Consider the following 12,202-nt stretch of genomic DNA (forward strand, 5'->3'; position numbering starts at 1 on the left):
AGAAAGAAAGAAAGAAAGAAAGAAAGAAAGAAAGAAAGAAAGAAAGAAAAAGAAGGAAGGAAATCCTTCTTCTAAAACCAGGCGAACTACAGTGCTAGCTGAAGTTTCACTCATGGTTTCTAGTACATGAACTTGTTTCTCACTTTCCTTTCCTCTGCAAGAAAGGTCACATGCACATGTAGGTGCATGCACACAAGCACGCACACGCACACACATGCGATCCCTGCACACACACACATCACTTTATCTTTGGACAGTGTTCAGAATGGCATAAATGGCACTAACACAGTTTATTACTATAAATCCATTCATAAGTGAATTTTCCTATCAAACTTATCATCATAGCAATTCACAGTAAATGGGTTCAGATGCATAGAGATAAGTTTTTTTAAATGGCAAAGAGCTGTGGCTAAATTTCATTTCTTTCTCATGCTTGAGCACCTATCCTTCAGAGGCAAGACACAAGCTGTCATAAATCTTATTACTGCATAAACACTAAAACATGTTATGAGCTGGCTGAAACAAATAAAATAAGCATTGAAAAATCTATGTATTAAACATGTATAGAACGTACTTTAACAAAACACCGGTGGAAACAAAGAATTGGTGCATAGAAGGGCATACAATGGATAATATTAAAGGATCATCAACTTTTCACTGTTCCTCCCTTCCTTCCATCCAAAAAAAAAAAAAAAAAACACCAAAATACATATCAGTAAGTTTCATAGACTTAAACTATTTTCAGTGATATATACAATGTTATTTTTTTAAGTTTATTTATTCTGAGAGAGAGAGAGACAGTGTGAGTGGGGGAAGGACAGAGAGAGAGGGAGAGAAAGAATCCCAAGCAGATTCCGTGCTGCCAGCATAGAGCCCAATTTGGGGCTCAAACTCATGAAATCATGAGATCATATCCTGAAACCAAGAGTCAGACACTTACATGACTGAACCACCCAGGTGCCCCTATACAATGTTATTTTATTTTTATTTTTTTTAATGTTTGTTTATTTTTGAGAGAGAAAGAGAGAGAGACAGACAGACAGAATCCGAAGCAGGCTCCAGGCAGCACAGAGACAGACACGGCCTTGAACTCAGGAACCGCAAGATGAGCCCAAGTCGGACGCTTAACCGACTGAGCCACCCAGGCGCCCCTATACCATGTTATTTTAAAGAAATAGAGAAACTTACCATGGGTCAGGCATTGTGCTGTTTTACATGCACCCACTCAATGGTTCACAAAATAACTCTTATGAAAAGGATTCTACTATTGTTTCCATTGTATAGATAAAGAAGCTGAATCAAAGAGAAAATAAACATCTTGCCCAGTGTAACCCAGCTACTAGGCAGCACAGCTGAAATTTCACTTCCAGCATTCTGAGACCAGGGGTCAACTCACAAGTATGATTCATGGTCATATATGTAGATCCATTGAAAACATGAATTCCATCCACCAGAGAAAAATAGGAGGACCCCAGCTGCATACTACAGGGTAATTTCCAGTCTGCCAAACACCAGAGGATTCTGCTGGGGTTATTCACCCTACCCCTAATGTCCCTGCCTCCTGAGCAAGGTGGTAGATGGTCATCAACATGTCTGATACTTTCTAATGAAATTAGTTTAGAAATTTAAACATCTGTGCTTAACCATAATTTTTCTACGGCTCTGCAAATACAAGGGAGTTCATAAAAACCAAGTCCAGAAATAGAAGCTTTGGAAAGCTACTTAGATTTTTATCCTAATTCAGACGCTCAATTTATCTATATCTATCTATCTATCTATCTATCTATCTATCTATCCATCTATCTCTCTATCTCTCTATCTCTCTATCTCTCTATCTATCTATATCTTTAATTCTGAGATTGTGAAAGACAAATCAATGAATGAATAGGAAACCCTCCCAGGCCCCTCTGTGCTGAGAGATGACCTTCACATTTTCATTTCCTGTGGATACAAGAGTGTATGGTTTGCTTGAGCTCATGGCTGGTAGCGACCTTAAAGGTCATCTTTCCTTATGACTACAGCAAAAACTTGGAAGCAGAAAGGTCAGTCCCAATGTCTTGCCATTTTCTTTTTGACAGTTGGAGACAAAGTGAGAATCAAAAAGAAATCATCATTTGTGACCAAAGACAGAGAAACCAGACCACTCATAAAACTATATATATTTTTACTTTCATGAGGGCAGCAAAAAATAAATACCTAGGGTTAATGAAAGGAATAGACATTTGCTGCATTTTAAGGCAATATAAAAGTTGAAGGAAGATTGTGTTTTAAAGAGAAACATAATTAAAACATATTGTCAAGACAAGAACTGTGGTTACCCGTCTACCCAATACAGGAAAGAGAGAGTTTCATCAAGTTCTTTCCTCGTTGTGAGCCACACTTGGAGACTCACTTTGGTGGTTTCAGTGCAAAATGAAGAGAAATGTCTAAACTCGAATGTTTCAGGCTTCAAGTAAAACAGAAATATTGCAATTTCTTAACATGCATTTATGAGAAAAGAATCTATAAAAGCTCTTTATAGTAGTTAAGTAAAAAAAAAAAAAAAAAGGTGTTGATGTCAAGTGAAAGCAGTTGAGTCTGTGAAATAAGATAGACTGAGTTCAAATGCAAGCTCTTACGAACCACATTTCCTGGGCAAATTACTTAACATTTCCAATAGTAAATTTCCCCACCTATATAATGGGCATAAGAATTCCTTCCTTATAAGGTTGCTGTAAGATTTGTTTGTAATAGTGTATATAAAGTCCTTTGCACTTCCTCCTTCTTTCCCTCTCTTCCTTCCATTTTAATGATCTTCCTGAAATTAGAAATGTCCTGTGCAAAATGCAAAACAAAACAAAACAAACCCAAAACACAAAAACACTTCTTCCATTGAAATATCTCTCTGACCAAAATTTGCAAGACCCCGATACAATACCATGTGTCATATGGCACTATAAAATATGCAGTTCATCTGGTAGCAACAGAAAAATTTCACATCACAAAATGCTATCAAAAAACATTAAATTTCCGTTGTGACATACGTGCTATAACACTTTTTGTAAGTATAATTCATAGAAAACATTTCTGAAGTTTTTCTTTGGGTGGCATGATCCCCCTCTCAATTCATTGAAGCCACAACTTATGATTTGAAAGAAAATGAACACGAATGACATGAATTCTTAGAGCCATATGAAAATGAAAATGAAACTCAAAGTCTATAAACACGTGCAAAAGAGACAAGAAGTCATACAAAAACTACTACTTTTTCAGAGGTGTACATCTGGTAGGCCAGCAATGTATATCTAGGAACCAAATGTATCTGTCTAGCTTTCAAATCAAGTAGAAAAATTAAAACTATTGCTTATTTAAATGACATCAACTTTTTTGTGGAACAAAACTGGAGTGTAAATTTTCAAAAATACATGTTGCACGTTGATACGCAAGGACCGGAGGAGACATTTCCTACTTTGAACACAGGAAACACCAGTTTCCTTCCTGTCAGAAGCTCACAGCCTAGAGAAATCATTGGGTGGCACGTGGTCATATGACTTTCAACCCATCCGTTTTGTGAGTTCATGACAAAGGAGTCCCATGCTTGCACTTGCTTACACCTTACCAAAGGCTTGAGGATTTTAAGGGTGTTTTAAGGGTTACCTCATCAAGAACAACACTAAGTTATGGAAATCTCTATTAGCAGGAATGTATCACTCAAAGATTGATATTGGCTGGAAAAATTGGTAGCAAATTATGTTTGATTACACCATTGTACACTGTGCATGCGAATACATAACAGTGGAATTGTAATAGTTACGTACATATATACGCCATCTGCGCTCACGTGACGTTTCATGATCATCACTCCATTTTCTCTTCGTATTATGCCATCATCTTTGCTGTGCGGTTCGGTACCATATTATTTTCATTTCAACCACAGCTGCATCATTGCTGCTGCCAGATCTCTGTTTTTTGGAGAAAATATACAATTTAAAATTGTTTTTTTTTCTTTTTTTTTATCAGAAAGGAAAGTCATCAAGAATTAGATTTTATTTTAGGAACAAAGTAAGGTTTCATGGGAGAAAAAAACAAAGCCTTGGTGTAGAGAAGGTTTGTTCATTTTCTATAGCATTACTGAAGTGTCCTGTATGCCTTGATAAACCTATCAATGTTTGGATCATCTCAATGGGGGAAATGACTTAACTTAACTCTATTTTGGTGTCTCGGCAAAGGTAAGTTGTCTATTTCGAGAGCCTAACTGGGTAGTTTTATAATACTGCATCTTGTGAATGAAAACCCAAAGTCTACCCAGCTAGCTTGCTGCCTCCGTTTCCCCAAGTAGAAAAGGCGAATGAATGGCCAGTGGGTGGAGGAGGAGGTGTGGGAACTGGCCGGGAATTTTCAGTGTGGCAGAGTTACCTTAGACCAATATCTTGTATTGGTGAGAGACAGATCAGTGGAGGGGGCAGCTAGTTAGGTTAAACTGATGCTCTATTATTTCATGTTCTCTAGTGTCTCTCTTTCAATGCCATCATGGAAGAACTGGGAATCTCACTCAAAAATCAGAAAAAGCTAAAGAAAAAGTCAAGAACTAAGGGGAAATCTCCCTTCACAAGTATCCTTACTTGTCATCAGAGACGAACTCAGAGGAAAGAGACTGTGGCATGATCCAAGAAAACACCTGCAGGCAGCTTTCAGGAAGGAAAACGATACGCTCACTACAGGTTTTGGGGAGGAAAGATTCCTGACAAGTGTGTGATGTGTTTCCCTGTATCTATATTCATAACTCTGGGTATGCATATAGATATGCGAAATACAACAGCTTTAAAAAGCTCACAGAGACAGATATTACTTGGGAAGTGCCACTGGATCTTTTAAAATGAATTTGTATGCTCACTTATTTTGCCTTTTCTCCTTCTTCTCGATAAATTGCTGTGTGTGCTTTCTAAATAATAATAAATCAACAGGGTTTTTTTTTCCAGAACAAGTTTGAGTGTTGGTTTGTTCTCCATTACTCAGCTCCCATTCACAATGTTTGTTTGTCAAATGTCATCTGTTTTCCAGTTTGCTGTTTTGATGAGTCCTCTTAACCGGTTCAGACACACAGAATCATTTCTGGCTAATTAAAAAAAAAAAAAAATACTTAGAGTTCATACCAAATACCTAGTTATTATAGTAAAATAAAACTACTCATCTTTGTGCTTTAAAATCTGACTTCATAAAGAACTTTAAAATAGCACTTGGAATATTGGTGAGTATAAGATAAAAGGATTTAAAAACAAAAAAGGAAAATTCATTCAAAAAATAAAAGTGTCCATCACATTCTGGGCATCATTCTAGGTTCTGGAGATACTATGGTGAGGAAGACAGATATGGTCCCTGCTCTCACATAGTTTATAGTTAAACAAAAAAGAAAAGCATTTGAGTACTCAAAGAAGGATGAGCACTTCCTCAGTAGAAGCCAGAAGCCAAAGGAACATGTACTCAACCAAGGAAGATTTCCTGGAGGAAGGTACAGCTAAATTACGATGACAACTTAATCAGGTGAAGGGAGGACTGTAAGATGGAGAAGCAGGCATTCTAGGCTGAGGAAGCAGCATATTGGAAGGCCCCAAAAGGAGAGCGAATAGGGCCAGGATGGTGGAGGGACAGGAGTTTAGCGTGGCTAAAATGCAAGGGAATACGAAGGGTCTGACAGGTGACAACCACTCTGGCTGAAAGCAGACAAAGGATTGAAGGAAAGGAATCTGAGGAAGAAGAGACAGGGTCACCCGAAGGCTCTTTCAGGAACCCAAAGAAAGGACATTGCAGCCAGGCCAGAGCAGGGGCAGCCAGACCAGTGGATGATGGAAGTAACTCGGAGGCACAACTCATGGGGCCAGAGATTTAGACAGTGGTCATGAGGGAGGGAAGAGTGGGTCCAGAGAAAGTCTAGGATTTGGGTTGGCAGGGAGAGGGAGGCTTAACTGCGGAGTTGAGGTAGCACTCATTATTTGGGGGACCAATGGGAAAGCAGCAGCACTGGATCAATAGTTCATATAATTAAATCCCATTGGTTTCTATAGGATTGTTCTATAACTAAACAAATTTTGTTATCTAGTCCCTGTAGAGTTTAAGCACAAAAACATATCCAGACATAAAAAGAAAAATAACGTCACATTTAAAATAGCAATAACAGGTACTGGCCAGATATTTTCCTATGATTGTGATCAGTGCTCAAATTTTGGATCAATCACAACTGGAAAATAATGTATTTCATTAGACAATGCATTAAGATCTTACATAAAATCCATGAAGATGTGACATTAAAAACAATTTGCTGGGGTACCCAGGTGGCTAAATGGGTTGAGTGTCTGACTCTTGATTTCAGCTCAGGTCATGATCCCAGGATCACGGGATCAGTCCCTGCGTGCCTGGAAAAAATGGAGTTGCAATTTACATAAATGAGAAGGGCGTCTGGGTGGCTCAGTCGGTTGAGCACCCGGCTCTTGATTTCAGTTCGGGTCACGATCCCAGGATGGTAGTATCAAGCCCCACATTGGGCTCTGCAGTGAGCATGGAACTGCTTAAGATATTCTCTCTCTTTCTCTCTCTCTCTCTCTCATACAATTAAAAATATTTATAGATAGAGATAAATATAGAGAGATACAGATATGCTTACTGATAGAAACAGAAAAGCAGATAGAAATATGGTTAATCCAACAGCTGAAGATGAACTAGAGTGATAACATATTAGAGGGGAGATGTGCAGTGTATTTAGTTCACTATGAAATCACACCAATGGCATTCTATTTTACATTTCTAATGTAACAGTATGATACTTTTCTCTCCTTTCAGACACTATTACTATATCTTTTCACAGACTGTGAGAGCAGGGAAAGTAGAGTAGGAAAATAAGTATTTCAGTTTCTAATATCTAAAATATATTGTGTGTCAATCTGTTGGATAGACATTTTAAGGTCCCCACTAACCAGTTTCCTTCTCACTTACCCATGCCTACATTTTCATTCAATGCATAATACTTGGTATGAATAAATTAGTTAAAAACTATAATGAACTAGGTGAAACGGCATAGGACTAGGTTCACAGCACTAGGTCCACAGCATAGGACTTTTACTAAATGTACATAATAACCTCTCTTCCCCACCTCCCCCATTCCAACAATATTTTCATTCGGAAAGCACATTTGGTGTGAACAGATGTACATGTGTTTCTGTGTGTCTCTGTGTGTTAGGGCAAAGATCAGAGTAAGATATGAGGCCAGAGGGGAGAAAAAGGAGAAATTGTAGAATATCTAGAACTTGGTACAGAAAAATCCCCAAGAACAACCATTCATCTTGGAGATTTTCATCCCTTTCACCAAAGAACAGTGACTCATACACAGTTATGTGGAAATCAATGGCAAAGTTAATTAAAAACCAGATCTTACATTTCTTCCTTTGGCAATTTCTTGATGCTAATAGACACGGATCGTCCAGGTGAGATATTCAGCAAGAGAGAGAGGGAAGTCAGTATTGATTGAAAGATAGTGTTTATGGTTAAGATTTATTCTTTTCAAGTTTCAAATCTGGGCCCTTCTTGCCTTTAGTACAGAGAAAAGGGAAGCAACAATTCATTGCTTGTGTTGACCTCGTGGGATTGTTGACACATCTAGGAGCCCTGATTTTTCAATTCTTAGCCTAGAAGAAGCTGGAGAGAGAGAGAGAGAGAGAAATCAGGAGGAAGCAGGTAAAAGAAATCTAGATGAAGATCAAATATCTGTGACCAGCATTTTTGTTCTCTGTCTCAGCAGTTCCTACTTTAATTTAACTCTTTCCCTGGCCCAAAAAGACTTAACCAAGAAGTTCCTGGGATTGTTGTTTCAAAGGAAGAATAATGTAAGAGTGACTGTTCTAGGAGAGGTATTTCTAGCAGCTACCCATACAGTGTGATTTTTAAAGAAACATAAAGTCCACCCATCCCAAAATATATGGTCCAGCAGATTCTCTCCAACATCACAGGGGCTCATGTGTTTAGTAACAAACTAAAGCATCGTCTAAAAGAGACGCAAGTTACAATCCACTTGCCCCAGGCATTTATTAGTTGACTCCTTCATCTTGGAACAAGAAGAAAAAACAGGTATTCACTGGTCAAGGATGTCCAGAGGAGTGTCATGGGCCTACAGGGCTAGGATAAGCAAGCCATTCCACCGAAAGTGATGGAGTGCTTGGAGAAGAAGCTTGTTGGCCTGGGGAAGAGGTCATAAAAAGTGAGGCTGGGACTTCGAAGGCACACTCAGGTCTCAGTTTCATTCAGTCTAGTCCTATATATAAAGGGACAATTTTCCCAGTTACATTTCTTAAAAAAATGGCTGTGTGGAGGGAAAAAGTGGGACGAAATAGAAACAGTAAATCCACCAGAGTAGAGACATATACGCTGTATTTACAAGTAGTAACTCAAAGTGCCATAAGCCTTGGGAGTGAAATAAATGACTAACATTAAACCATACTGACATGTTGACACTTAGAAATCCTGAAACATGTGGGCTGACTTTGCAGATGAGGCTTTGCGTAGTATGAATCCTCATACTATGTCACAGGTACACCAGAGAGGTTACTTGTAAGCTTTGCCCACAAGATAACCAATTAAAGAAGTTACTGTGTTTTTACACAGCTTAGTCAATTAAGTGAGACTCCAAAATGGATGTGAAGGAATATTTTGTCTGGTTTGTTTATTCAAAGTTTGTTTATTCATTTTGAGAGAGACAGAGAGAGCACAAGCGGGGGAGGGGCAGAGAAAGCAGAAGAATCTCAAGCAGGCTCCACACTGTCAACGCAGAGCCCATACAGGGCTTGAACCCATGAACAGTGAGATCATGGCCTGAGCAGAAATCAAGAGTCAGTGGCTCAACCGATCGAGCCACCCAGGTGCCCCTGGTTTGTTTATTTAATTCATATCCTTTTTTCTTTCCTTTTCTCCATCATTTCCCATCCCTTTTTCTTCATTGGTAGAACGCCCAGATGTTTGCTCTGAACAATTCTTCATTAAGCTTGAAATTGTGAAGTCTTATAGGTTAACTAGCCCTTTCCCTCACAAAAGAATCCCAACATGGATAATATGTCATAGGATATTTTGCTCACTAGTCCTTAGACTTCCTCTTCTTGGAAGCCACAGAGTTTTGCTAACAAAGTTGAAAATTCTACTGATGGTAATAGAGAACCCTCATCTAAATGGAAGGCAAAGGACCCCCTATCCACCATCAAAGTAATCCAGGATAATCTGGAAGGAGTCCAATTGACTTTGATATTTCATTTGGATATTATGAGAATGATTAGATGATAGATACATAGATGATAGATAGATAGATAGATAGATAGATAGGGGATAGATGATCAATAGATAGATAGATAGATAGATAGAGGATAGATGGATGGATGGATGGATGGATAGATAGATAGATAATAGATAGGTAGATCCCATTGTCTTAGTCTGGTATGCTCATGCTCCTAGTATATATCAAAGCCATGCCATCAGGTGTTACTAATCATTATTTAACAAGGATGTGCTAAATCTGGTTGCACTGTATATACTTTATAACATTTGTAATAGTTCTAGCAAGTCTAAAGTCAATACCATTTTTTACAGAGTTAAAAACTGAGGTTCAGAGAGGTTAAATAGCTTTCCCAAGGTCACTTAACTATAAAATGGCAAATGATGCAACCTAACCCCAGCCATATCATCACAACCACACTCTGTTCCCTCCCAACTCTTCAAGATGAAGTGCTATTGGCCAACCTCAGGCCTCACTCCAAACATACCTGATCTCACAGTTGGCACTCTGTATTGTTTCCATTTCAGAAAAGGAAAACTGTAAGAAAAGAGCGTATCTCCCTGAAGTCAGACTGCCTGTTGGTTGAGGAACCAAGATTCTAACTTCAATCAGAGTCCAGAGACACTCAACCACAGCACTAAATGAACTTCTGTATTTAATACTTTTGTTTCATTTATATTAAAACAAATATTTGTTTTGTACTCAAACACATTCTTGACTCAATTTTTAAAGAAGCATCATAGGGCAATTGGTCATCTCCCACTATCATTTCATAGAATAATTACACAGGTAGCTATTAATATCTCCAAGAAGCAATATCTAAGGATACCAGTGCCTTGCCATGGCACTTAAATAATAAAAAGTCATTTCTAAACTTTAATAGTTAAACTCTCCACCAAATCTGCAGACTAGTTGTATTACTGATTTGAAATAACTCTCTGAACATTTTTTGTTCCTCAGGCAAGCCAAATCACAATTAAAACATGTGAATGGCACAACGTGATAGTTCCTGTGAACATCTAAAGCTTCACCATGTTCTGGCAATCTCACAAAACACCATTAGGCTGTAAACTCTCAGTTGACTATAAAATTCTAGAAGGTGAATCAGAATATTTCTTTTCAACATCAATCACTCTATACAAGCTGTTTAGCATCTTACATATAGTGGGTAATGAACAGACTTGCTGAGTAATTAATGACAACCTTTGGAATATATGCCATGTAGACACCTGACACAAATTTAAAATAAGATATAGCCCTTGCCTTTGAGAATATTAGAATTGAAAAGGTCAGATTTCAAGGGTGAAATTTTGTTGGCTCACTTGCTTTTTAGAGACAATAACTGTGAATGCCATTGAGTTTTCTAGGATTTATATTCCCAACTACCCACAAGGAACATATGTTGGCAAATTCTTCAGCAAGAGACCAAGAAGTATAACAATTTCAGGAAACGCCCGCACACACACACACAAGATAAAGATTTTCAAGTAACCAACATCACAGAGAATTTTAAATGTGTTGATAATGTCTTCAGTACTTGTAGATCTGTCATTAAGCTATTTCCAAAATATCTCTGAAGAGGCAGGCTGCTTTTCCTTGTCTTCATGATAAATTCTGTACCTAGAGCAGCAAATTAAAATGAGACCATTTTTAATAAAACCATGCCAAGATTTAAAAGTAATTTAGTGGCATTAAGCATAATAAACCAAATTATAGTGATGAAAGAAACATTCTCATTAAAGCTTTAAAAAAAATGACACTCAAAACTCTAATGTAGGGATGGAATTGAGTCTACATTGTCTCAAGGGAACCAAGATAACAAATGACAGCTAGAATTTTAAGCTCATCATAACAAATGTATAATTAGTTTTGACCTTTTTACAACATCCCAACAAATATAATGATTCATAAGCATGCATATTGCAAATGAAATTAATTGTGAGGGTATCTTTCACTGAAATGTTTAATGATCTCATCATAGATTTCCTGGATGATTTCCTTCTGACTTCCTCCAAAAAATGATGCTATTAGATAAGCCACACACCAGGTTAATTTCATCAAACCAAAACCAACCAACATCTACAACCTGTGCCTGTCTCATGTTTTCCCATTTGTATGGAACGTTTTTCTTTCCTCCTGTCTCCCCACTTCCATCTCTAACTGTCCAAACTTCACTTAAAGACTCAGGTCAAATGCCACATATGCATGAAACTTTTCCTGATTTCTTCCCATCTCTCTCCTGTGACCTTTATCTGCCCTTGAGCAGTTTGACCTTAACATTATTTGGTCGATGCTGGTAACTTGTGTAGCACTTTATTGCATGCCTAAATCAGCCTCTTCACCACCACTCCCAAAGACTGGCTCACGTGATGCAGGATGCTACACATATTAAATGTGCAAATGAATCCAACCAAAGCCATTAAATTGCTCCCCCAAAATATAAAACTTTACTCATCTCTTCCATTCTTAAGCTTTCCTGGAGAGAACTCGGATTCATATTTTTCCTCCTTACCTCCCTCTTTATGTTTTCTAAATTTTATTTTGCCCCAAAATATGTAACAAAATTTTGCAAGTTCCCAGAAACTCATGGAATACATCAGATCATTCAAGCAATGATCCATGTTGAAGAGATTCTTCTTGGGTGGAAATGTTTGCATTTGTCTTGGCAATCCTCAGAAGTAATTTTGAAAATAAAAAATACAAGTATAACCTAGACCCTTTAAAAATATGTAACATGTTAGCAAAGATGACTAGATACCCACAAAATGCATTTACTCAAAAATTTAAGACTAATAGATGAAAGGGAAGGAGAGGAGGGAAGGAGGGACAGAAGAAAGGAAGGAGGGTGAGAGGGAGGGAGGGAAGGAAGGAAGGAAGGAAAGAAGGGAAGGAGGGAGGGAGGGAGAGAAGGAAGGA

The 12,202-nt window shown here is 38.0% G+C and overlaps 1 protein-coding gene across 4 annotated transcripts in view; it reads left to right on the forward strand.

Moving 5' to 3' along the window:
- GRIK1 (glutamate ionotropic receptor kainate type subunit 1) overlaps window positions 1–4,963 on the forward strand; it is a 379,538-nt gene extending 374,575 nt beyond the window's left edge. For 2 of the 4 annotated variants that reach the window (XM_040484081.1, XM_040484082.1), the window contains 2 exons: window positions 4,000–4,086; window positions 4,489–4,963. In XM_040484081.1, the coding sequence (XP_040340015.1) occupies window positions 4,000–4,086; window positions 4,489–4,644 (243 nt within the window). In that variant the 3' untranslated portion in view covers window positions 4,645–4,963. The remainder of the gene's footprint in view (window positions 1–3,999; window positions 4,087–4,488) is intronic. The other 2 variants (XM_040484083.1, XM_040484085.1) reach the window with 1 other exon arrangement.
- Window positions 4,964–12,202: the final 7,239 nt, after the last annotated feature.

Source organism: Herpailurus yagouaroundi, unplaced genomic scaffold, assembly GCF_014898765.1.
Source record: "Herpailurus yagouaroundi ecotype Mexico unplaced genomic scaffold, PumYag 162, whole genome shotgun sequence".
NCBI lineage: Eukaryota > Metazoa > Chordata > Mammalia > Carnivora > Felidae > Herpailurus > Herpailurus yagouaroundi.